Source organism: Chanos chanos, chromosome 10 (genome assembly GCF_902362185.1).
Source record: "Chanos chanos chromosome 10, fChaCha1.1, whole genome shotgun sequence".
NCBI classification, from domain to species: domain Eukaryota; kingdom Metazoa; phylum Chordata; class Actinopteri; order Gonorynchiformes; family Chanidae; genus Chanos; species Chanos chanos.
Window position 1 is genome coordinate 21423691 of NC_044504.1, and position 27315 is coordinate 21451005.

The following is a 27315-nucleotide window of genomic DNA, read 5'->3' on the forward strand; positions in this document are numbered from 1 at the left end:
CCGTGATGACTTGAGTTAATGATGTTGTATGTCAGTGCTTTCTAAATGAGCGCATCATGCAACCAGTGATATATGAAGGGATCTGTATGTAGAGTTTTTCACAAAAAGTTAAACAAATCATGTGTGAAAACAGGAGAATAGTGTTTATAGTTTTGGGAAATGGGTCTGTCTTTTGGGAGATGGCGTCATGGTTTGGGATGTTTGGTTAACAGGCCCAGTTATCGTGTGTAAGTGATTGAGAAAAACTGAAATATCAGTCTGTTCAAGCACTTCAGGACATGAGGAGTGGACCTTCACTTAAAGAGAAAATCACTTCATTTGTTTAAACACACTGGAAGATTGCATGATTCATCTCTCTCTCTCTCTCTCTCTCTATCTCTCTCCCCCACATAGTTTTATAGTAATGGCTATGAACCTGTAGGCTATAAATTTGGCGAAACACACCTTAAGCCGAAGCAAGGACTACCTTCTTGCTGACTCACCACACTTTTCAGTAGGAACAAGGAAATGCATTATCCAAAGTGAGTTTCTGAAGTGCTCTCTCTCTCTCTCTCTCTCTCTTTATCTCTCTCACTCAGTCACTCGCTCTCAATCATAGACACACACGCTCATGCGTGCACATACACACACAGAGGGAGAGAGAGAGAGAGAGAGAGAGAGATAGGGTTTTGGGTAGATCCACTCTTTTCAACAGGTTGTCACTGAGTGTCAAGTATAATTAATGATAGTTAGTGTAACACTTAACATAACATGCCATTACAAAAATGTACTGACCTACACACTGAACTTCTTCTTTTCCAAACTGTTCTCTTTTTAAAATCTCTCAGCAACTCAGACAAGACTAATAAGACGCACACACGCATACAAACACAAGGCAAACTTTCAGTTGCCTTATGTCTACAACATATGTAATCAAAATGTCAAAATGTGAACATATTTTACTCTGTAAGATGCTTGATCATACGACGTTCATAGAAGGTTTGTCAGTGGACAACGAGACGGTGGAGGGCGGGGTTCACGACAAGCTGTTTGGCAGAGGAAAAAACTTGTCTGTCAGTTCTGAGTGTCTGCAGAGAAGAGAGCATCACACACCCAAAAGGCACACTCCCTCACATAAACGGAAGAACACAAAATGGAATTAGGGGAATATTCCAGACATTAAGGCACGGATCCTGGGATCTTATCTCGGTTTTACAAACACCAGCCGTATCAGTTTGCGTCAGGACACCCTGACTGTCTCAAAATGAATTTTTTGGACTCATTGAACATATCAGCCTGGTGCACAATGCGAAATGAACACACGTAAGGTGGCTTACATATTTTAAAAAGATACCTTTATCCTTTAAAGCAAAGAACTTGAGAAAACAGAAGATGAACACGACCAGCGACAGCAGCCACACTGGGAAAGACCCCACTATCCCGGTGATTATGTTTATATTCGGTGTAGTGGGAAACGTCATCGCTATAGTAGTTCTGTGCAAGTCGCGGAAAGAGTCTAAAGAGACAACTTTCTACACGCTGGTGTGCGGGCTCGCCTTCACTGACCTGTTAGGTACTTTGCTCGCAAGCCCAGTGACCATCGCCAATTACGTGAAGGGTAAGTGGCCGGGCGGCGAGCCGCTGTGTGAGTACTCTGCTTTCATCCTGTTGTTCTTTTCACTCGCTGGTCTTAGCGTCATCTGTGCTATGTCCATCGAACGGTACTTGGCCATCAACCACGCGTACTTTTACAGTCATCACGTGAACCAGAAACTCGCGGGCTTCACCCTCGCGGGGATCTATCTGTCTAACGCGCTGTTCTGTGCGCTTCCAAGCATGGGGCTCGGACATGTGAAACAGCAATACCCAGGAACCTGGTGCTTCATAGACTGGCAGACCAACGACACCACACACGCCTCTTTCTCTTACATATACGCCGGGGTGAGCTCGGTGCTCATCCTCGCCACTGTAGTTTGTAATGTACTGGTTTTCGGAGCCGTGATTATGATGCACAGACGCTTCATGCGGCGAACCTCTCTCGGAACCGACCACGGACGCATCGCAGACCTGCGCCGCAGGCGGAGTTTTGGGAGGCTAGCAGCGGCTGAACTTCAAATGGTCGTTCTGCTCATTGTCACGTCTTTGATGGTTCTCATCTGCTCCATTCCTTTAGTGGTAAGTTTCGAAATAAGCCCCTTACACATTTGAAACAGCACAACTTTTTAAGGGGATATTGCGCAAACGTGTGATTTTAGACGGTGCTGTAGCGCAGTTCGAATGTATAAGCAGGTATTTGTGTGTACTTTTAATAATGACTGTCTATGGGGAAGAGTTTCAGAACACCTCTACATGTGTCGAAAAAGTCGCAAAAAGAATGCAAGAAATATGTTCTTTTCCCCCCAAAAAGTAAGCAAACTGGAACTGGTGCAATTGGAACGTTGTGTGACTATGTGGGGATATGACCGTTGTTTACTGTTTGCAGTCAGGCGCACTTCCCGTTCCTTTTTATTTTATTTAATTTACTTTTATTTTATTTTGTTTTGTTTTGTTTTGTTTGTTCGAAAGCTTCGCGTGTAATTTGAAAAGGAGGATATTTGAAAATAGTGAATTTAATAGCTTAATGGTTTGCACAACTGCATCAGTTGACTCTGAAATGTCAAACACATTCGTTGGTGCTACTTCTGGCCTGTTCTTCAGAATCAATGAAAGTATAACTATAACGAACACATATGAATATGAAATGCTTAGTAGTGTCAGTCCTGGTGTCAGCGACGCAAACCACACGATAGAAAAAAGTGTCACTTGTGGATCTAACAGTGCATCTAATTAGTGATGAAAATATCATAGCTGTGGCGGGGGCTACCTCTACATACAGGCTTCTCTGGGTGACAGCCACATAGACACGAAATGAGACATATTTAATTTTTTCAGAGGTGCCAGCACAGGTGCGTTAATCAGAAGCAGTTTGTTATACAATCTCTAATCACAGTCCTTGTTTACTAGAAGCAAATCAGATGCAACCCACACGCACACCTTCTCTTTTTGCTCCCGATGTTGGTATTTTCTGTTGGGTTTCCGGTTCATTGTTTTGTTTCTGATTCCAACAACTTCCAGAAAATGTATCTATGTCAGTGTGCTTTGAACCAATAGTTCTGCCAAATTTTCAAGTAACACGACAGACCAAACCGGTATAACCCAGACAAACATCCAAGAGAGACAACCTTAAGGCGAAGGCAAATTCGCCCATAACAATGTAGCCATGCGTCACAGCGGTTTAAACTATGCAAGTGCGCTGAACGTTGTGTTACCTAAAGTCATCGGGAACCATCGTAACTTGCCAAACAATCACAGATGCAAGAGAGGTATATGCGCTCTTCTTAAGTTCTGTCTGCATAGATCGAATATAGTAGTTCGACAGGTGTCTTTGAAGTCGGGAGGTAACGAGAGGGAAGTCTCTACCATGAACATGGTAATGCCTCAGAAGAGGAAGAAGAGTTGGGGAACGTAACGAGCCGTAATGAAAAACGAGTGAACTGGAACATTAATGTTTATCTCATAAAAAACAGGTCATTTGTTCCATTGCTTTATTCATCTTACTATCTCACTCACACTGTTGAGGAAATGTCAACCCTGTCACAGAAAAAGGCCTTCTCATTTGCCTGTGCTGTGAAGCAATCAAATACAGAATGTAGTATGTAAGCTTTGAGCCATGTATTGCCCTGCAGTGCACATGCAAATATATTCTAATTCTTATTATAAATCAAAACACCAAATGATTTTCATTTTGAGTGGCCCCACTTTGTGCTAGTGAAAAAAAAGGCATTGACAATGAAACAGCAAAGCATGTGATAATTATTGGGGAACTAAGTCATATTTTACTAAATCTTGTCCAAAGCTGCTGTATTTTGTTTTGAGAAGATTCTCTTACTTCACATGACCTCATTGCTGTTCTAATGAGTTACTTGTCCCAATTCCTCATAAAAACATGAATGATGAGGATGGGTCTGATTAAAACTTCATTGATGGTCCAATGGTCCACTTTTAAAATATATTTTGGTAAATTTAAAAAAACACAGAGAGAAGAAACAACATGTAAGATGATGTAACAGATTTCAATTCATTTAACCATAATCACGTTGCTGCCTCATTATATGCTGCCAAAATGTATATACCAAAATGCTAGTAAAGAAATATAGAGACAAAACATTTTATATGACAGAAATGTAATGGATAACTTGCTTAAAGTATACTTTTTCTCTTTTTATTCTCATGTCCTTCCTCTCTCCATCAGGTTCGTGTGTTTGAGAACCAGTTATACCGTCCACCACTCGAGCGGGCGATTGAAAAGAACGCAGATCTGCGAGCCATTCGAATAGCTTCAGTCAATGCCATCCTGGACCCATGGTTCTACATCCTGTTAAATCGAACCGTGGTCCTCAAACTTCTAGAGAAAGTCAAGTGCCTCTTCTGCCGTATTGGAGGGCGTGGTCAGCGGCACGGCCCCAGCGAATTCCGCTGCGTAGGCAGGCCTCACACCTCTTCTATCGTGTCACATGATTCGCCCTCTCTGGTGTCCCGTGAGCTGTATGAGTTTGTCAGCACCTCACAGACTTATCTGTACCCCTCGGAGGGAGGAGATGGGCACAGGAGCAGTTTCAGATCAGTGCAGGGGGGGTCATCCACATCCCCTTCGGAGAGATCCCTCCTTCAGGACGGACAGGGCTCTGTCTCTAGTGAACAGAGGTTTTCTCATGGAGGAACTAAATGGGGACGGAACTCTCAGGCGCTGAGTGCACAACTTCTGACATACACACATTCTGATGGAGTCTCACCGCTGCTCAAACAGCATGCCCTGCAAGTGACCTTCACAGATGAGGCTGTGAACCTACAGGAGAGGTGCATATGAGTGATTACGAGACATTTACGTGGGAGGAAAAGATGAACTTCCAGGAAGATACACAAAGATAGCTAGACATTTCAAGAGTTGTTATAAGCATATCTACCTTGTCCTAAGCTCTCAACAGCAAATTCAATGTGAACTACCTGAACACCACATTAGAAATAGCACAACAACAATACTAAAACTCAGCTATTGAATGAGTGTGAGCAGTTTATTTGGAGTAGTAGAGGCACTGCGAAGGTTTAGTGAGATGTAGTTTCCACAGTGCATGTTGAGTCAAATATGATGCTTGTCAATGAGATCAGTAGGAGATCTTTATCTCACCAACATTGAACTGAAAGTATCACCCTCTGCATCATAAAATGCTCCAAATCATATGCACATGTGAAAACGAAGACTTAAGGGAGATCATCCGAGAGAGAGAAAGAGAGAGAGGGAGAGAGAATTCTCCTCAAACTTTTGAGTTAAGATCATGAAACAGGAGTTCTCTATCTTCAATCCAAACTAGCCAAAATGCTAGGTCTTGGCATTTGCATTTTGGAAATCAGAAAACCATTTCCCTGGTAGTTTGGCACTTCAATAACTCTCTACAATGCCTCTTACTGGAAGTTGATTTGAGTGATAGGCCTCTGGCACATTCTTCTGCTCAGTATTTTTCTCTGGATTTGAGTGATAAGATAACGTGATACAGTTGCTCAGTGGGCTCCCCCATAACTGACAGTCTGAATCTTTGCCAATAATAATTAAAGAATTGGCATAAATCCCAACTCCAGTTTGTATGCTGCAAGTCCAGTTCTGGATTCTGTACACATGCCAACTGTGTACAGAATATACACGATTTGCATTGTCAGTCATGCCTATGAAATTGCATTTAGTGTTTGTGGACTTGTTGAAAGTTTTCTCAGGATTAGGAATGTGGCAGTTGGAGTTGAAGCTCAGCGTATTCAGTCTTTATTCAGTTGCTCAGAAAGCATATAGGAATCTAAACAATTCAAAGATCAGACATAAATACTGCAAAACCACTCCACTCAACATTTCTCAATAAAGAAACACAATATATATGAGCACATATCACAGTATTCTCATAGCAGTATACCATATATCATTTCTCACTTCAAATGCAACCCAATAATGAAATGTATTTTGTAAAGAGACAAGATATAGTAGCTGATATTGGTGAACAAAGCCAACATAATGTCAACATAGCACTTTTGAATTCTCCGCACCACTGAAGATGTCAAAGGTTAAGCTCACTGAGTGACTCTGACTGCTCTCTGGCCTTGAGAATGCAAACTTTTCATTACTGTAAATATTCCTTATGCTATAATGTGAATTCCGTCCTGTTATCATGGTTGTAATTTATTTTAGAATTTTGTGTGAATCAGTGTATTTCTTCTCTAAGAGAAGGCAGACTTTAGTGGTCATTCAGCCCATTTCAGAACATTCCACAACTTTTGAGATTTTCATTTAAAATTCCCTTTCAAAAGCATGAAATGATCAGGAACATCATCTTTGATTATATGTATTTGCTGAGCAGCCATAAAAACTGCATTAACAAAGAATATGTCTGCATTTTCTTTTAAGATCTTGGAAAATCTTTGGTATTTTATAGTTTAACAAAACAGACTAATGTGAATGTAACTTACAGACATTGAAATTGACACCATATCTGAAACAGAAGATTTTCTCAATAGTTGTGTCAATATTTGGACTTTTAATAGACTGACCTTTCACTGTCTACTTGTGTAGGCTAGACAGACACTAGTTTTTCACTTGGTCAATTCTACTCCACATTAAGTTTTATATGAGCATCTCATTTCAAGTAAGAATACATGCTCAATCTGTTGCCCTGATGACTGCAAAAAAAAACGTAGAAAACACCTGTCAACTAAAGATCGTGAAGCAAAGATAGTGAAGTGAAGGCTTGTGGGGTCTTTGTGATTACATTGTTTTGTGTTATAAAAGAGTTTGTTGCTTTTGTGCATGCTGACAACTTAATAGTAACAAAGGTTTTGGAGAAAATAAAAGAAAAATATGTTGAAAATCACTGGAAATGACATTTTTCTTTCTTGTATGATATTTTGGCAGACAAGCAAAGATAAAGAGATAACACAAAGAGAACAAAAGAAGCTTTCAATTGCATTTCAAAGAAAGGATCAAAAATGGAAAATAAAGCAAAACGGATCAGCATTGTGGTGACAGGGGCAGGTTCCAGGCATGTTATCCATGTAAACCAGTCAAAAATAGATTCTTATCTCGTTGCTTTGATGAGGAAGAGATGGAATATTGATTGGTCTTTCCCATATTAATTTTTGCAGTAAACTGATTATAATCTATATTGATTAGATGTATGGATGAGGCCATAAAAATCATAAAAAGCTGACTCAAATGTCTGCACATATATTTCACAGAATAGAATAGAATATGTTATTTTTCTCTTGTTCTTTTGTCTCCTCCTTATACGATTTTTATTCATATATTGTCTTTTATTCATACTCGTCTGGTAACGGAGGATTAGCAAAGTAAGAATTTCATTATGCAGTGTAACTGCCTGTTTTGCTGTGCACATGACAATAAAACTTGAAGAATAGAATAGAATAGAATACTTCAAATTTCCTGGGCTCTGAAGTAGCTTAACGACATACTGAGTGAATGATCTAAATCTGAAAGGCCTGATTTTATCGAAAAGAAATGTTATCAGCATCTGACTAAGTGCAACAACACTTGGCTCACCTTCAGCAGAAAACTGACAGGAGACAAGCCCAAGCTTTAGCATAAGTTAAAAAAAACAGCAAATGTTCCAGTTGTCTGCATGTCACTACAATCACCTCAGGTGCTGTGGGAAAGCTCCCTGAATTGTGTAAGTTCATTTAAGTGCACGGTTAAAACGGTTAAATCTTTTTTCCAATAAGGTTTAATTGGGAATTGAAGTTTATTTGTTAACACCTCTTGTGTCTTCTGTCCGATACAACATAACTTGCGAGGGACACATAACATAGTCAGAGATTCACGATGTCCTTTCCGTAGAGCTGCACTGCATGCAGGTTTTCCAGCTCCAGCCTCACACCTCATTCAGCTGAGCATTTGAACGAGAGAGTTAAATCCTTAAATTCCCAGTGGAATACAGCCTTCTGAGAGATGGAAAACCTACCAAAGTCATAGTGACTCATGGCTCTTGGTCCAAGATTACACACGGAAATATCAGCGCTAAGGCAGGTCAGGTCACCGTGGCAGGAACTATTTTGTCCCCACATCCAAAGACGCAGACCACCCACACTGAACATGATATGTGGTTTGGATTTTTCCAAAGATGCAATACAAACATGAAGAGGCACTCAACTTGTCTTAGTGCACACACAAGTTAAATGAGTCACTTGGTCTTCGCCATACTAGGAGAGCCATGACAGAGAAACTGATATCTGCATTATGACAAAACCAGAGATACACAGACACACACACACACACACACGCGCACACACACGCACATCAACACACACAGTGAAGATATCCCTTAATACCATTAGGCTAAGAGAGGAAATATGTCATGCATGCTGTTTAGGTCTCTCAACATGAATCACTTGCTCTGTTTACTTGCTGTGACGTAAACACAGTTACTATCACAGTGCCTCGCAATCAATCCAATGCTTGAGATGACAAAGTGACACACTATGCTAAATCATTGTCAGCCGCTCCGTGTATTTCCCCAGACTTATTCTGTGGTCAGTGTGCACCATTAGCTTCTGCTCCACGGTCCAACAGCCTTGATTAACACTCATGATAATGGTGCCTACTATTCATTTCAATTAGAGCAAAATTAGCGTGCAATTAGCAAGAGATGGCAGACGGATCACATCCGCCAGACCCTCCATTTGCCAAAGAAAACCCATTACACTACAAACCCTTAGACATGGAAGAGCTGTGGTACAGGGGGAGAACAGGGCAGGGTCTACTCTGACTTAACTGGTGGAAGGGACTAGTTAGAAGTTTCTGGACACACTTCAGAGTTCAAATGTAAATTAAATTTTTCTTCAGATATAAATTTAATTTCTTTTATAAATTCAGAATTTATCAATGTTTTTTTGTGTCATGTGCAACATGTGTATCAGTGTGTGACTTTCGCAGGACGAGTGAATGAAAATAGCTTTACATCCGGACCACTGGTAAAATACGCTGCTTTGTCTCCTGTGATTATAGTCCAATGAGATGACCATGTGCTGAGAAGAAGTTCATTTTTGTTTGTTGGTCAGTATTTTTAACCTGTCTGACATTTTAAAAATTAATTATGTGGAAATACACTGTCAAAATATCCAACGCTATTATTGTCACAGTAAGGCAGCTGCTTCGAGTGCATTTAAGTAAATACAGACACATACACACACACACACACACACACAAAAAACAACATTCAGTCAAAACACCACTTGAAGTACCAAGGAATGCCAAGGTCAAGGTATAATGAACCCCTTTGTTGAAAAGGGTGAACTTTCCCTTTAAGACATTATAATACTGTACAGCAACCCAGTTCAAATTCCTCAGTCTAGCTTTATTCAATTCTGCCTCTCAAATGCATCCTAATTTCAAATCTAATTACAGTCTAGGAATCATGTTACTGTGTGGCATCGTAATACATAGATGCACGGAACATATTACCTGTTATAGACCAAGCTCTCTGCCCATTTTAGTCTTCAGTCAAGAGAATATGAATATCTAACCATGTTATATCTTTACTGTGACGTGCTTCCACTGACGTACATAACAAATTGATACTTTCTGCTGACACCATCCAACAATGCAGTCTGTAGGGGTTTTCCTATGCAGGCTAAGACAGTACAAATCACTGGTAATGTGCGAATTACTGTGAGATCTCATTAACTTTTTGTATGTGACTGACTGATGCAAAAACATAGTGGGGCTCCTTACAGATATATACTGTACATATGAGCAGTGACAGGATGATTTACCTGACAATCAAAGGTCTGATATTGGTGTTGAATTGCTCTAAATTCACCCAGAGGTGTCAGATCTAACTGGCTATTGATCAGAGTATGTGAGCAGAATGAGGCTAGGTCTGAGAGTGCCTGCTTGTCGGTGCGGTGCAAGCATGCTGAAATATTCCTGTGTGCTGTATAGTTAGGCTACAGGGCTGAATCATATCAAAACTGAAATGGAATAGAAGGGGAAAGAGAGAGACAGGAGCCAGTTGAATCTGTGTCCTTAAGAAAAAACTTTGTCAGCACTAAGATCTGACTCAAAGCCTACTTCTCCAAAGTTAAGCCTCCACTATGCCCTGTAATGACTTTAACATATTTACCCTCTTTGGCCTGTTCATCTTGACTGTTTGCATCATCAGTTCCTCCTAGTCATCCTAAAGCATTTTCCCCATTTTCTCCAGCACACTTTCAACTGATCTAGGTCCACCTCTTCAGACTAATGGCTCCACTGATGACAGAGCGGTCGTTAGATTGACTGACTGACACAGTTATGCCTGCAGCCAGTGTGTGTGTGTGCATGCGTGTGTGTGTGTGTGTGTGTGGGTGCTGTCCTCACTGATTTGCCCTGGCAGGCGCCACAGGTAGAGATCTGAATTTAACAGAGTCCCATGTGAGGAATCATATAACCCGGCAGTGCTAGCTAGGGAAATAGGAATTCTGGGAATTTCTCCTTCTGTTTAGCAAGTTTGGTAACTTAAAACCAAAAGACGTTGAAATCATAATGAGGTCTTGACGCTACCCAACATGGCTGAAAGACAGTTTCCAGTAGTCACTGTGTTCTCATTCTGACCTGCTAATCACGGCCTTCATTTTATGACTCATTTCTTTGGGCAGTTTAGCTGTCTGTGATCTGGGTTATGTGGATCATATATATAAATTCATATCTTTTGACGCTGACAAAAGAGCCATAAAGATAAAACTGATGGTCATTCAAAGGACGGAAATAATTCAGCTGATAGCCGTATCTCTTACACCATATTGAATGATGACCTTTACTGATGTCTCCTCAACACACGCAGATGTACAACCATGACTGAAATTGCTTCCTGTTGGCGATGTGAGAGATCATGATCCTGATCATCGTCATATTACCGAAGACAATTAAAAACAAATATGACCTTTCATTTCAGACACTGATAAATGGGTTTTGGAAGAAGACACCCGACAAACACTCAAAATCTTTCCTGCCTGCTGCAAACATCAAAATTGTTTGGCAGTTTAGGTGCTAACAAATTACAAATGGCAGAAGTTATGACCTCATTATTCTCAGTCACAGCAGTTCCATCAGAGGCAGTATCAAGGTGACTGTCAGAGATCAGAGGCAGTATCTAGGTGACTGTCAGAGATCAGAGGCAGTATCTAGGTGACTGTCAGAGATCAGAGGCAGTATCTAGGTGACTGTCAGAGATCAGGGACAGTATCAAGTGACTGTCAGAGATCAGGGGCAGTATCAAGGTGACTGTCAGAGATCAGAGGCAGTATCAAGGTGACTGTCAGAGATCAGAGGCAGTATCTAGGTGACTGTCAGAGATCAGAGGCAGTATCTAGGTGACTGTCAGAGGTCAGAGGCAGTATCTAGGTGACTGTCAGAGATCAGGGGCAGTATCAAGGTGACTGTCAGAGATCAGGGGCAGTATCAAGGTGACTGTCAGAGATCAGAGGCAGTATCTAGGTGACTGTCAGAGATCAGAGGCAGTATCTAGGTGACTGTCAGAGGTCAGAGGCAGTATCTAGGTGACTGTCAGAGATCAGGGGCAGTATCAAGGTGACTGTCAGAGATCAGGGGCAGTATCAAGGTGACTGTCAGAAATCAGGGACGGTATCAAGGTGACTGTCAGTTTCGGTTTCCATTGTGGCTTTGCACTGAGCAGAAGCATTTCTTCTCACACAGTCTTATTTTCAGGGCCTCCTGACACAGCATTGCAGTTTGGAGAAAAAAAAACTTGGGCTGCATAAACACATATATGTGTGTGTGTGTGTGTGTATGTGTGTATATACATATATGTATGCATATATGTATGTATGTATGTGCGTATGTGCATATATATATATATATATATATACACACACATACACATACATACATACATACATACACACACACCCCACGGGTAAACAAGCTTTACAGCGTACAGCAATGTTACAGCCCTTTTCTGATTTCAGAAGGAAAATATTGTTGAATTTCCAGCACTGAAAGGCGTTCTTGTCCGACGACAAAACACTCAAAATTTGAGTGCACACACACACACACACACACACACACACACACAATACGTATGTAGATGTATATATGTTTTACATCACATATATACAATGGACCGGCCAGGTAAATATCAGCTTCAGGAATTACCCAAAGGTTTTAATGATATGAACAAAAATACTTGAATGCAGTACGTTGAATGCAGAGTCAACAGACTCCAGAGTGAGCTTTCAAGAAAATTAGGTCAAAATTTTACATAAACTGTTTTTCAGTCTGGCCCAAAGACTCTGGTTAAAATTGAAAACTCACGAAATATAATAATCATAAAGTGTCAACTTGTATTAAGTGATATTTGAGAGGCTTATTCTTGTTCAGTCCTTGACGAGTACAGCTTGTGATATAATCTCTTGTAAACATTTCCAGTGGATCTGCTAAGATGTCTGCAACTGAAAATAAATGAAAGAGTTTTCTTGACATTAAATTAATACCACTGCCTGAGGAAAAACACTGGTATTACTGACACATTACAGAGTAGATTCATTTTGACAAGTACACCAGCAATTTGTTATTATGGTGTCAATTACACACACAGACACACATGCATTCACACACATATCACTGATCAGGTTACACAAGAATACAATCAAATGACAGATTTGCCACCCCTTGTAATAAAGCACATCCCACACTTACAGCATGAATCAAATTCATTAGATGAATCTTCTTTTAATGAATAAATGAAATTATGTTTTATTTATTGGAAATAATTGCCAACCAGATCTGTTTTAAGCTTAATTTTGACAATTCAAAAACAAGAAAGAGGAAACGTTACGTTTTTTTGTTGTTGTTTGTTTGTATTTCTTTAATCAGGAAACACGTACTGCAGTTTGGTAAGTCTTCTCTCGGTGGGAAAGGAAGCAAAGGTTGAGTTAATGCCTTTGACAGTACTTGCCCTCCATTTACGAATGCAACCTCTTTTTTAACTAATGAAGCAAATAGTGATGAATAGCTCCCAATACAGCCAAAAATAACTTTTCTTTTCCTCCACAGCACTGAATTTAAAGCCAATACATTACAAATTATCAAGCCCATGGGTCTATTGCTCACAAAATACAAACAAATAAGCAAACAGAAAGAACACTGTCATCCTTCAGCAAAAGTTTGACACTCACTGCCTTGCAGCAATTCAGAATACTTTTTTCTACCTCAGCTAAAAGTTTGCTGAATAGAATGGCACTTCTTCTATGCTTGTGGAGTTCTGTGCCTTACCCACAGAAGCACTGCGTGTCAGCATGGATATATTATAATGACTTTCATTAGATAAGGATAAGAATACAGTGTTGAGTCCTATGACAAAACTATTTAATGTTTAATAAAGAAGGCCTGTTTCACAAATCAGAAACTTCTGGGGATTATTTATGGAGTATTTCCTGGACGAGCATCAGCAGGCTGTGACAAATGAGTAGCACTTGGGTACAGAACATACAATAAGGTATGTCATAGACCCCGTGTGACACACATAGTAAAACATCTATCATTTTATTGCCTAATATATTTCTCAGTGGTGGCAGAGATGTCATATGTGTTTGCTTTGTATATACAAATACAAATGTTTGCATATTTGGAAATGTATTAGCATGGCTTCTGAAGCCACCATTTGGTTGTCATTGGACTCTCCCTCTCTCACCATTTATGAACATAGATATATCGTTTACTAGTGACATCATCAATGTGGTCATCACGCAGACCACTTCACAGCTCCTGATGTATCACACACACACACACACACACACACATATTTTCAAATGGCTCATTTTGACTATGATAGCAGAGTACATCTGTTCTTAATAACCCACCTAGTTAAATTATGGTCTTATAAATAATATTTAGCCAGCCATTTCTTTCCCATAGCTGGCTTTCAACTTTTTAATGACATTGGCAAACTCCTAAAGCAGATATCAAACCACGTGTTCCCTCACAAGAGAAAAACAATAGACCACTTCTGTTGCACTTGCCAACAAACCGTCACTCGTCAACAGGGAAACTTTTAATGAAAAATAAAAAGGGGATTTGATCACTTCAAAGAAAACTCTATGCTTTTTCAAGGTCAAGACAGATGTAGACAGAAAAATAAAACATTTCCCTGAAACATCTGTCACTAAAATTTGACACACCCCACTTTTATAGACAATTGTTTTGTCATTAATGCTATGACTCATTCACAAAGCTTCTTTATTTACATGTAGATATATCTGTTTGAATACATAAAGGTTTAAGGTTGAAATTTTAACTTTAACAAGAGCTCAGGTGAAAAACTTGTGGGGTTTCATTGGATAGAAAGACTATAAACTCTTTACAAATGGTCTCTACGTTCATAAAAACAAGGCAGCCCACTTTAAAATGTTTTAAGTTCCATTATTTATGGGTTCACATGCTATCAGACAGCCACCAGAATTTAATGCTGGACAGAGGTCTAGAAACCCATTTTTCTTTTCTCTTTCACTGTTGGAAAAAAAAACCTCTTCCTTTTTCAGGATGTGCTTTATGTGCTTCATGCATTCTCACCAGCAGAGGATGCCTAATGTGCTTTTGTAGAGGGAAAGCTGCCTGTTAAAGTTGGTAGTTGTGTATACGCACAGGAGGAGGAGCACCAAATATTTAAAATGACACTGATTTCTTTTTTTTTTCTTTTTAAATTGTTGTGTAAGACATTTATAATTTGAGTCAAGCTAGAGAAGGGTGTGGGGTGTGGCAAACAGAGAGAGAGAGAGAGAGAGAGACTGTCAAGACTAAAAAAAAAAATGTATTTATGATCCACTATCTATTCATGTTATGTCACAAAAGGTGTAAACAGACGCAAAGCAGTTGAACTTGACTCAGCAGGTTCTTCTTAAAATACAGAGGTTTAGTTCCTCAAAATTTCCATTCCGAGTGTGTGTGTATGGGTGTGCATATGTGTGTGTGTGTGTGTGTGTGTGTGTGTGTGTGTGAGGATTTGTGTGAGTCCATTTAATCAACTTTAACTCAAGTTATTATTGTTTTTTGTTTTGTTTTTTTCTCGTGATGCACATATATGTACTGGCACACACCCACAAATCAGATTTTGCTGAAGCACAAATTGTCAGAAACTGCTCAGCGTTCACACAAATCAGCCAGAATCACACGCAATACAAACACCATGCCAACATGCATACACAAACACACACACACACAAATCTGACTTTTAGATCAGTTTGTCCACACAAGTCATAGGTCTCATCCACATACATATGCAGAGGCACAAACACACAAGCTGAGGCATGTAGTATTGTGTAGAAGTAATTCCATAACACCAGGCCTTTACTATGCTGTACCAAGTACTTTATTACAACTGAAACTGACAAACCTGGCATCAGAAAATAATGTAAACAATAATGGAGAAAATGACCAAATAATGTGTGTGTGTGTGAGAGAGAGAGAGAGAGAGAGAGAGAGATGCTGTTTAAAGAAAGACATATTCATTGGAACCTGACCATATCCATTTCATCAACAGGAGGACAAATGTGAAAGGTTCAAATGGATATTTTATGCACTTTCGGCACAGTTGTTGATGTTACATTGGCTCAAAGGAAGAGATACACCCTATTTCTGTTGTAATTCATCCGTAATTGGCCAGTTGGTGACATATTTAGAGTGCATTTAGGACCCATTAACAGCCCAGTTAAACTGACAGTGTTTATGGGGGTGTGTCATTTACAGTTAAGTCAAATCCAAGCTGAAAAATTAAAGGAAAATGTTTAAATTGTCTAAACACTTGAACCATTACACAAACTTCACCTAATTACAATTTTAAATCACATTCCCTTAACTGACTTCATATATGTTTTGTACATGATGTATCATACTTTGTGTGTTGCTTCATACATTCATGTATGAAAGGCTCCACATCAATCAATCAATCGGAGACTTTTAGAAGACCAGCCTTGGATAGTGGAAATAAAACCCCTTTTAACCTCATTCATACAGTCAACCCAAACACCCTAAAGCGCGTCATTAACATTAGCTCAGTTCAAGTACCAGGTGCATTTATTTCAGTACCTTTTTAAAACATTTCATATTAAATCTGTTTGCTTAAGTCTGTTTTTTTTAATATCAGGTGAATTTTCGATCAGATATCACATCATTTGAAGAGACCAAACATTCCTTTATCAAGGGTCAGAGGTCAATACTCCATACAAAGACTTTTCCAAAGTCACGCAAAGTCTTTTCAAGGTCATGATGATGTAATTCCCTCACAGCTGTGTCTTAAAGTTTTCACTGACTCTACCACTTTAGACAAATATAATATAAATATGTAAATATAATTCTTGCGCCATTATTTGGTGGAAGGCCTTAATGATATTTGTATAATAACATACATGGTGTGTAATTATGGTGTGACCACATCAATATTGTACACTAGATCTCATTCTGACAAACTAATATAACCAGCTATAAAGAGACAAGAAAACACAACCTCATCGAATGGAAACTAGAAGCGACAAAACACATTCACCACTTCTATTTCCACAAAAACAGCAAGCGTTAATATGACATAAACCAAACCTGGCGGCAAAAAAAGTCATTTTCAGGTGTGGGCTTCTGGTGATGACATGGAACAGAAAGCCAAAACTCACCAGAACTCGTGGAGAAAGAGAAAGAAGGAGAAAATAATGAATAGGCAGGAGGCAGAAGGAGAAGCACTTGGTGCTGACGTCAGACTGAGTGTTCCTGATTTTTCAGGGTCAGACTTGTTCAAGCCAGACAAGAGTTAGAAAGCTGCTGATGAGGACGAGCAGGTGCTCATGGTAGTGCTAAGGAGACAAATGTCAATCGACAGTCTCTCTGTTTGACTGGACTCTTATGGTGAATGTGGTAAGCTTCTGAAAAGGTTATTTTCCGTATGAGCAACCCACAGTGAAGCAGCAAAAGACTCATTCTGACCTTTAACAATAAAGAGAGGAGAAGAGAAGAGAAGAGAAGAGAAGAGAAGAGAAGAGAAGAGAAGAGAAGAGAATTTCTCTACAGCCCACTATACGCAGATCTAACATCACAGTTGGCCTACTGCCAATACTATGAGTTACTGTACATTACTGAACTGTACATACTGAAAGCTTACTCCCATCAACTCAGTGCAGTGGCTCAAAGTTGTCTGAAAATTGTGCCAACGCAAATAATAGCACTCATATTTTATGAACACACCACAGATGAACTAATACCCAGTGTCATTCATGCCTCACTTATCTCTCACCAAAGTGTTACAGTGCCATTATCCATATGTTCCTTAAAGGTTATCTTAGCATTGCAAAGACATTGCTGACTTTAAAGCATACCAGTGTCTCCTTAGAGTTAAGTTCTGGCCACCTCCCCATCACAGCTTCCCTACACTATGCCGCACAGACACACAGAGATAAAAGTTGGTATTTTTGTTCAGCAATGGGTAAAATAACCGTATCAGCAATTATTTTTATCAAATAGTGAGGTTGGTACCCAGTCAAGTCATTTTAAGACCACTCAGCAGTTTGTGACTGAGTTGTAATCAGCACATTTTTTGGGTTTAGTTTAACGTATTTTAAATTTTGATCAACTTTGCTGGGGCATTATAAAAGGAATAATATAAAACAATTCAAAAATCAGATGAAAACAGTCTGCCATTACTATCCAAGAGTTTCTGTATTCGGACATTTTGATTTCTATAAATATTACATATCAAAAAACAAATCTCTTCACACACAAAGAAGGTCACATCACGGGGACTTCCCACTGATTTCCGTTCTCATCTCTCTCTTGCCTGTACAGATTAAAAACCTGCCACCTACCATACGCAAAGAAACATTTTGTCATTTTTGTGTTCTAAAAATAACATCTTTTTCTTTTTCCTTCTTTTTTGCCTTACTCATAAGTGGCAAATGTTCCCCTCAGGTCACCACTTTTTAAATATTTATGGACATAACTTGTGAGGATAGAGAACAGTGTATGTGCATCTGCACACATACACACACACAAGCACACGTGCACAAACACTTAGACACATATATTTTCAATATAGATGGGTATTGTGTGTGTCTTATCTGAACACATTGCAAGTGCCAACTTTTACTACAAGCCAAAGTTATGATGCAAAATGGAGAAAAAAACTCTTTTTTTCTATTTTTGACATGCATGAAAAATTTTGTTTTGCACCTGTTTAATTTATGGCCATTTACCTAACATACAAGTGTATAAATCACACTTAACTGAAAACATATTTGCAGATCTCAGTGTCTGATCCTCTTTATTTTGCCCTGGCAATTCAAACTTTGTCAGATAAGTCAGTAAAACAACTATTAAATAACTAAGATAAGATCTCCCAAACAAATGCTCTCGACTGGATATATTATGTTTGTTCTGTCCTAAGCAAAGACAAAGGGGAGAAAAGAAAAACAAGATGTTCTGTAAAAGAAGACAGTAACAGGGAGTGTGTTCAGAGAAGGTCTGGAAGAGATTGAATCATAAATAACTACAATCAAAACGGCGTCAGTATAGCTACTGCACACAGTGTCTCTCTGGCATTGCATCCAAGGGCCATTACATCTCAAATTACTACAGTCTTCTTTTTTTGAGTGTGTGTGTGTGTGTGTGCGCATGTGTGTAATTGTGTAATTTAGAGGGAGGAGGCTGTTATAACTAGAAAACCTTTATGCATGCAAGTGTACAGCTAGATTTTAATAAGATTAAATCCAAAAATCAAAGAATTTAAAACAGTCAAAGATTTCATACTGGGCAAACTGGGTTACACATTATCAAGGCATAGATCAGAGTCAAGACACAGGAGACACTGGAAGATATTACACAGTTCTCTAACTCAGGGAGTGAGACTACACTAATGAGAAACTGAAATAAAGGTGTATATATACTGCAAGTAAAATAAGAACAGGAAACCATGGACAGGTGTGCGTAATAAGCAGTTCATAAACTGGTTATGTCAGCGATTATAAGCTGCTTATGCCAGATGCTAAAAGGCCAAAACTGAGGATGGTAGAGGTGAAGTCATGATAAAATTCTGGCAACTACGGAGGAAGCAAGCTAATCCCTAACTGCCAGTTTTTTTCTCTCCCATTTTTCAAGCCCAGTCTCTTCTCCCCACATAATCACATTTCAACATTTTTAACAAAAAATGCATTTCTTATACCGTAGAGATTTTCTCCAAACTGAAGTGTTCTGGACATTCCAATTCTCACCAGAATATTCCAATTCTCATAAAGTTCTGGATTAGGGACCAGGGTGGTATTTCTGCATTTCACTGCAACTGCTCTACATGTTGAAATAATTGTAGCACAACTTTGGGGTATAGGTTTGTACGTTCTCAAGTGCTTTCAACTGTCAGAAATTCCATAGATCCATAGTCTTTAGTCTTAGTTTGGTCTGCCTCCAATTTGTTATGTAAAGTATATTAGCAGAAAACCTGGCATGACAAAAAACTGGTCAGTCAGTCACATATTAGGCAGTATCACCCAATGTCTGAGTTCAGGTTACTCACAATGGAGTCATTCTTCTTCTTCAAAGGAAAAAAAAGCAGGTCTGTGACTAAGAGGTCTGTGACACAGTCCTTTGGTTTAACAGTAATTTAGCCATTAAGACTGATCTTACTGGTGATTAATAGAGTTGTAAAAACACATTTTAATTTCACCTGCCCCATGTCTTTTCCTCAAAAAACAACAACAACAACACCTGAATTATAAGAATAGGATTATTCACACAGCAAAGGACAATAAAACACAGATGGGCTTTTAAAAGATGGACAGACAACATGGAAGTAATAACAACCTATAAAAATACATAACTACTTCATTATAATGTCCATGAAGTAATGTGCTTACAATTTGTTGGGTACATCTGGGTACACTGCGAAGAGTGTCTGTGTAGTTGAAGTTCATTTGGTAGTCTAACACTACATGGCAAATAAAGGATGTCAACCTTTGCAAACAATGCCATTAGCCTCCTACTGAGTAAACCACACATAGAAACTTAGTCTTTTCATACTCCAGTTTTTCCACTGGCCGTTGTCTAACCCAAATACACCATGACTCATTCATGTAAAAGTGATCAAAATCAATAAAAAAACAAACTACATCTCCATTAGATATGTGAGATAGAGAAGGGAGAGACAATGTGTGTGTGTGTGTGTGTGTGGACAGGAAAATGTTAGGTAGAGATAGCTGTCAGACATTTTAAATGAAAGGGAAAAGAAAACAGAACTAATCCTCCTTTGGCTGTCTTCTGTGACTGCCTTCTGAGGTCCACACTCATGCAGCAGCATGGCATGCATCACTGGTCCTGTTCTCTCTAACATAACGAGCCATTGGACCACTCATGGATGATACGTATAAACTTAATGTACTCCGGTGGAAGCTAAATTTGGCCCAAAAGTGTCAGCAAACAGTTTTGGCTGTCGGTTTTAAAAAAATAAACATTATATCTAGTAGTGTGCCTTCCTCCATTCTTATCTGTTGATAAGTCATAGACTGATAAGGCAAGACACCGATTAGCTACTGAACAGGGCTGTGCTCTGGGAAAGGCTTTTACTGAAGGATGCAACCTAAGCAATATTTCCTAACAGAAGTCATTCTTTTAAAAGTGAATATATAAATAAATTCCTTCCTTCATTTTCATTTTAATGACAGAGGTTAACACATCATTTTGACACCCTTAATGTACAGCCCTCTAACTGTCTGTCTGGCTATCAGCATTTATTATGAGCTAGATCTGATATCTGATTTGATGTGCTAAATGTGACACCTTACAGTTACGGAAATCTGAGTGGAGAACGAGAAAAGTGCTGAGACCTGTTCCTGTTTGGGGCCTATTTTGATATCTGTTGATCAGTGGTCTCATTATACTGAAACAAAGAGAGAGATTGAGAGAACATGTGAACTGACCTAGTGGTTTCCATGTGCACTATTTCAGTAAGGCATTACTTAAAGGTACATGGTCGTTCTTGTGTGCGTGTGTGTGTGTGTGTGTGCGCGCATTTGAATAGGAAAGAGCAAACAGTTAACTTAAAATGCATTAGTGTGTCTGCCCCTCCCTGTCAGAGTTCATATAAGACATATTTATATAACTGGTGATATTACAACACACCAGGTTGAGCAAACAGCCATGGGAGAGCTACAGAGAAGTTTCTGGGGATTGTTTTGTGAGCGGGTCATAAGATAGTAAAAAGGAAAATGCCTATTCTGATGCCCAAACTTAAGGGGATGCCATAAAATTTCAAACTAGTCACACCCCTCCCTCCCTATCTCTCTTTCTCTCCCTTTCTTTCTTTCTTTCTTTCTTTCTTTCTTTCTTTCTTTCTTTCTCTCTCTCTCAGTTCAGCTGAATTCAGTTTGTTTTATTGGCATGATTGTTCTTTCACAACACTGCTTAAGTATTACAATAGTAAAATGACAGTAATGAGAACCAGAAGTAAGAGCAGAAGAGAAATAGTGACAGAGAACAAATAAAGCTTAAACCATAAGAGTGCATCTCTCCCTCTCTCTTTCTCTCTCTCTCTCTCTCACACACACACACACACACACACACACACACACACCTGCACAAACGTACAAATATATAAAAAGTCAGAACATAGAACAGAAGACACTGCTTTAGTTGCAGGAACACACCAAAATATATTGAACGTTTTCAGCCTTAGTTTAGCTTGTGAACTGTTGCGGAATTTAGGTTTCAAAGTGTTTTTCTGTGTGTGTGTGCGTGTGCATGTGTGTGTGCCTGCCTCTGCAGCAAATATACAAATGCATGCAGACACCTGCTAACCCTCTTTCTCTTTCTCGTACATTCTAAAACAGACAGAGATTAGGTATGAGAGTGGCATGCTGAGTTTTCAAGATCAGAAAAAAAAGCACAGACTGTGATGTGTGCCTGTGAGCATGGGTTGATAAGTTGCACATTTTGTGATTCTATCATACCCCACGTTTCACAGACCTTGCCCTTGTATTAGACATGTAGCATGCAGCCATACGTTTGTGTATGTGTGTTAGTGTGAGTGCTGCTCATGAGTACTGATCATTTTATAATCTTGCTTGAAGAAATCCAGTTTAGGTGTAGTCCACAAATATTCCAAGGAAATACATATTTAAACTTTATTTTAATATTAGAGGTGTGTGTGTGTGTGTGTGTGTGTGTGTGTGTGTGTGTGTGTGTGTGTGTGTGTGTGTGTGCGTGTGTGTGTGCGTGCATCCCTGTGGTGTAATAAGAGTTTTATGCCATCACCCTAATGAGTGGCTGCACCGTAGTGACCTTCATTATGAAGTGTCTATAAATATTTCTACCTATCTAACACTGTGTTCAGATGTGGAGCAGAGCTGCATAAAATTACATACACACACACACACACACACACACACACACACAATGACCAAGTGTCCTTGAATTTAGTTAGTTGAATTGGGTGAGTCTAAGAATAACTAAGCATATGTGTGTAATCTGCCACAATACAAGAGAGAGTGCTGGTATTCTAGAAACCTTAATATGAATATCCACCTACTACAGACACACAAACTCAAATATCCTTATCCAAATATCCTTATCGCCAGTGAAAATCAACATGCTCTCTCCTATCAGGGGAAAAAATATTTTTTATCTTCTTTCTCTATCTTCAAAAGAAAAGAGTCAGTGGAAACACATTTGCATACACACAGATGCACAGATACCGGAAAATGAGTCAAAATACCACACATGTCTTACAGCGTACCACACACATCTAAGGATGGAAACAGGCCAAAGATGTACGTGACTGCTAATATGCATGACTGCTAACATGCATGACTCATAACATACATGACATGAACACGACGGAACTGACCCAAAACAGACAACCTGTAGGTTAGATCTCAAAGAAGAGTGGCAGTAATCCACCTAAACAGATATACCGTCACTAAGCGACCACAGAAACACAACACACACAAACACATACACAAAACACTCACACACACACACATACACACACACAGGCATAGCAGCTGATTTAAAACAACGTTTAAAATCTTTTTTTCTGTAATTTTATTCAAACTGTCTTCAACTAAACTTTTATTTGAAAAACCACTGGAAAACAAAGCATAAATCTCGCTCATTAACACAAGGACTAGCAGCAGCCCTGGCTTCTTCTGGTCAGTTCAGTCCAGATCCATGTCATTTCCTTTCAACAATCCACTTACGCACTCAAAACCAGATTACAGTTGCCAAGGGCAACCATCATCTCCTGGGTTCCCCGGGTCAGTAATATTAGGTAAAGACACTGTAAATGTGCTACTACCCTGCCTTCCTAGAATAACTGCCTTTCTAAGATAGCCGTGTGTGTGTGTGTGTTTGAATTAGTTAAATCAGGTGTATACAGGTAAATTCGACATGAATAGTCAGTAGTTCTCTAAGGTAAAGGTTGGTTACCACCCCTCTAATGTATCTCACACTGATTCTGCTGTTCAGAGGCACCCCAGGATCTGAATTATTCAAAACAGATGCAAACAGGTAAACTAAGCATGGATACTCTATAGTTCTCTAACGTTAAGGTGGCCTACCACCCCTGCAAGCAATGCGTCTGTGTGTGTGTGTGCACGCGCATGTATGTGTCTGTGTGTGTGTGTGTGTGTGTGTGTGTGCGTGCGCATGTATGTGTCTGTGTGTGTGAGTGTGTGTGTGCGCGCGCATGTGCAGTGGTAATTTGTTCCCTCAGTTCCTATACATATTTGTGGTAACAGGATACCATGGTGACGCAGCCAGGAACCAAATGCTATGGAGAAACCAAGCCTCAAAGAAATTAGTGACCATGTATGTTTTGTGCTTGGAACGGTTTTTCCAGTAAAATTAATGACAAAAATATATCTTCCTTACCAGAAGTGAATGTTCACTGAAAGCTGTCCTGAGTAAACATCAGTGCCTTTTAAGTGACAGTAAGCTTCTTCCCTGTTTTCAGATGGATTCTGGCCTACCTCAGCATGTGAGTTTCCAGACCTGGTACAACATTCTGGAGTTAAGGGTGACCATTATTCTTAAAAGAGTAACGCACCAAATTAACATGTTGACATAGCAGTGCAATAATTGTGATCTTCCATCAAATCATTCTTAATTAACATATTTCACAAAATATTTCAGTGGAATAAGCTAGAGGGTGTGTACTCAAAGAAGGGAAAAAAATGTTTATAGAAGACTAATTTTTGTTTCTCTGGTAAAATGATAAAAGAGCTTCACAGAGGAAAATAGTGGGAAACAGGGGAATAAGCTTCCTTGGTAGTTTACTGCCAAGTGGGTCATAAACAGTTTGTAAATTTGGTGAGAACAGCTCAATTTGATCTATCACAGACTTTTTAATGGTTTACAGTCTCAGATATCCACAGCAGCCAAACTCCTGTTCCAGTAAATCTGGATCTCTGCTGTTTAGCTTTTTACATCCACTGCCAATAATGGCATCACTTGGCTGTGTTTGGAATGCAATAAACATATATTATATGTAAATCCCAGTTGATGTGTTCTAATAAAATGGGCCTCGGCTTTCTCTTTGTCGTGTGTTAAATTGTTCATGGCATTAACTGCACAGGTGGGTTAGACCTTTCGAACTCAAAAGAGGTACTCCCCAGCGTTTATCAGTTTTTTTCAACAACTATGCATGCAGAAGATCATGGACTGCAAAAAAACATAACAAAACAAAACAAAAAACTATACCTAGTCTAGCTGTGATTACACAGTAGCTAAAAGACGCATCAGCCAAAACAGTTCTTTGCCCTAAAGATAGAAGCCCTATAACCAGGATGCATAGGTTCAGATAACAGAGGTGGACCGATAAGTTTGAATCTCACATCTCTCAGATTTACTGTCTGTTGCTGGCAGTCCCAGACAATGTTCTAGCTTTGTTCCTTCTGGGCAATTAAAAGTGAGGGTCCCTCTTGCACAATGCAATGTGCTCATCATAGGCAAGCTCAGAGCTGGGGAAACAGACCTTTGCTCTACCGCAAACATTAAGTAGGTTAGTCTGTGGCATCTGCAGATTAGGTGGATATTGTGTGTGAAAAAAGAGACTTACCCACATTACCCGCTTAAAACAAATGCAGGAAAAGTAGTCTCTTCAGATAATTTATGAGCCACTTTGAAAACAGGTCATGAATAAATCAAATGTTGAAGAAACAGCATTTCACCAAGTCCTAACTTGCTGAGCTTGGGCTGAACATCAGAGAGCCTGCTCTCTGCAAGAGCGCCATCTATTGACTGATTCCGGTAAACACCGGCTTGACTGTCTCAGCAAAAAGCCAAACACTGCATTTCACCACCATCTGTGGTTACAGGCTGAGCAGCATCACCTGTTGTGTGGTATTTGCTGACTGACCCCTAATACTGAACTCAACACTGACCAAGGGAAAAAGCTGAAAATTCCCTGGACATGTTTATCTTTGTTGCTGAATTAAAGAATCTTAGAACTCATCTGCTGAACAGATACATAGCACAGATTGAGCAACCAGCAAATGCTGACTTTCTCCGGATTTACGGAAAACACAGAGGGGGGAGGGGCACGAATTGAAAAATGTGAGAGGTCAGGTTTTTTCCCATACTCAGGCTCAGTACTTACACTGGTTCAGCGTCACTTCCAGACATGTCTGTGGTGACTGGGTAAACATGCCAAATAGAGCCCTCTGCCAACAAATGCAATCATGTGAGCAGCATGCTGGGAGCTGATTACTGCAGTGTATGTCTGTAAAAATGTGGAAGCATTATAATTGTTATTCCAGAGCTGTTCTCTCTCTCTCTCTCATTCTCTCACGTGTCTACACACCTACACACAAACGAACATTACAGAGCAGCATTTTCACTGAGTGTGACTTTGTTGCGGGACAAGTTTCGTAATACTGTTCACTGCACAAACAGATGCCTCAACTCCACAGAAGGGAACAACAGGACAGAGACATGGACACATAGACACTCTCTTTACCTTACAGACAAAAAACATCTCCAGACCTAAAGTATACTACTGACATTGTCTGAAATGATCATTAATTGTCCGAAGGCTCACACCCTCATACCCTAACAGAGAGAGTATTATCTAATTCTAAATTTGCCCCTTGGGTTTAGTCACCATGACATAACAGAATAACACTTTGTATTGATAGCGCCACAATAATCTCTCTCTCTCTCACTCTCTCTCTCACTCTCTCACACACATGCGCGCGCACGCACGCACGCGCACACACACACACATTCTATCACTCTCTCACATACATAGCCATGCATTTGCTGACTGGTGGTTGGCATAGTAACTGCATCAGTATCGGTAAGAGTATTGAGAACAGGGTCACAAACCCCAGGGTTCAGGACATGAGAGACTGTCAGTCATCTGAGGACATGCAATACAGAGCAGGCATCTTCAAACGACAGCACACCATACATGGAGACACTGTTCTATTCTAGCTGGTTTTGACAGAAAAACACAGTCTTTGAAGAAACACTCCTGTGCAGTCATGAGAATTATCTGAATGAATTTAAACTTTTGTCCGTGAACAGTTTCCTTGGGAGCCCTTGTGCTACATTCTGCTGTATAAGCTTCAGCCCATGACTTCATCATCCCGGTTTGAGTCCATGTCTAATCATTTTTCCAATAGAATGAATTCCCAGTGACTACACAATATCACACCAGAGAAAATACTGTTGCACTGAATATCAACAAGGGTTTGATTCAGTCACAGACACAAGGCCATAGTCATGGGTTTACAAAACAACTCCAAAAACAAGGCTATTTACTGAGATAATTTGAGACAACACATTAGGATTTTTGTCATTATTGGGCTCTGCCAACAATAATATTTTGTGTGGATTCCATTAGGTAACAAAAGTGTTGCTCAGCAACGCAAACTGTTTCCAGACAACAGGCTTGTTTGCTACTTTTACACTTAGCAGCAGATCTGAAAATTTGCACAGATGAATTCGGCCTTCTCTCTTCCCCCTTATCCTCACCTGACAAACATACATAATTTAAGGCAAAAGTTCCTAGGTGCAAATAAAATCAGAATTTCTAGTAGTCAACGGTTATATCAATGCACCTGTAAATCAGAGTGATGCATTCAGTAATACTGTTATACTGAATATAGGGCTCTTGTCCAATCAAATTAATTGACTGAAACCAATTTTTGTATGATGTCTTAGGTCGCACTGTATCTAAAGTGGAAATCTTCATAAAATGTCCTTCAGTGGATCTGAGATTCGTGCAG

General features: G+C 39.6%; 1 protein-coding gene across 1 annotated transcript; it reads left to right on the plus strand.

The window, feature by feature from the left end:
- The first annotated feature begins 1371 nt into the window (after nucleotides 1-1371).
- ptger4b (prostaglandin E receptor 4 (subtype EP4) b) lies at nucleotides 1372-4885 on the plus strand. The gene is made up of 2 exons (XM_030787474.1): nucleotides 1372-2154; nucleotides 4271-4885. The coding sequence occupies exons 1-2, from the start codon at nucleotides 1372-1374 to the stop codon at nucleotides 4883-4885; spliced, it is 1398 nt and encodes a 465-aa protein (XP_030643334.1).
- Nucleotides 4886-27315: the final 22430 nt, after the last annotated feature.

Excerpts from the sequence above, each read along its gene's own strand:
- ptger4b (XM_030787474.1), top strand. The coding sequence starts at position 1,372 with ATGAACACGACCAGCGACAGCAGCCACACTGGGAAAGACCCCACTATC. Across the intron at positions 2,155-4,270 it reads TCTGCTCCATTCCTTTAGTG|GTTCGTGTGTTTGAGAACCA; the intron begins GTAAGTTTCGAA and ends TCTCTCCATCAG.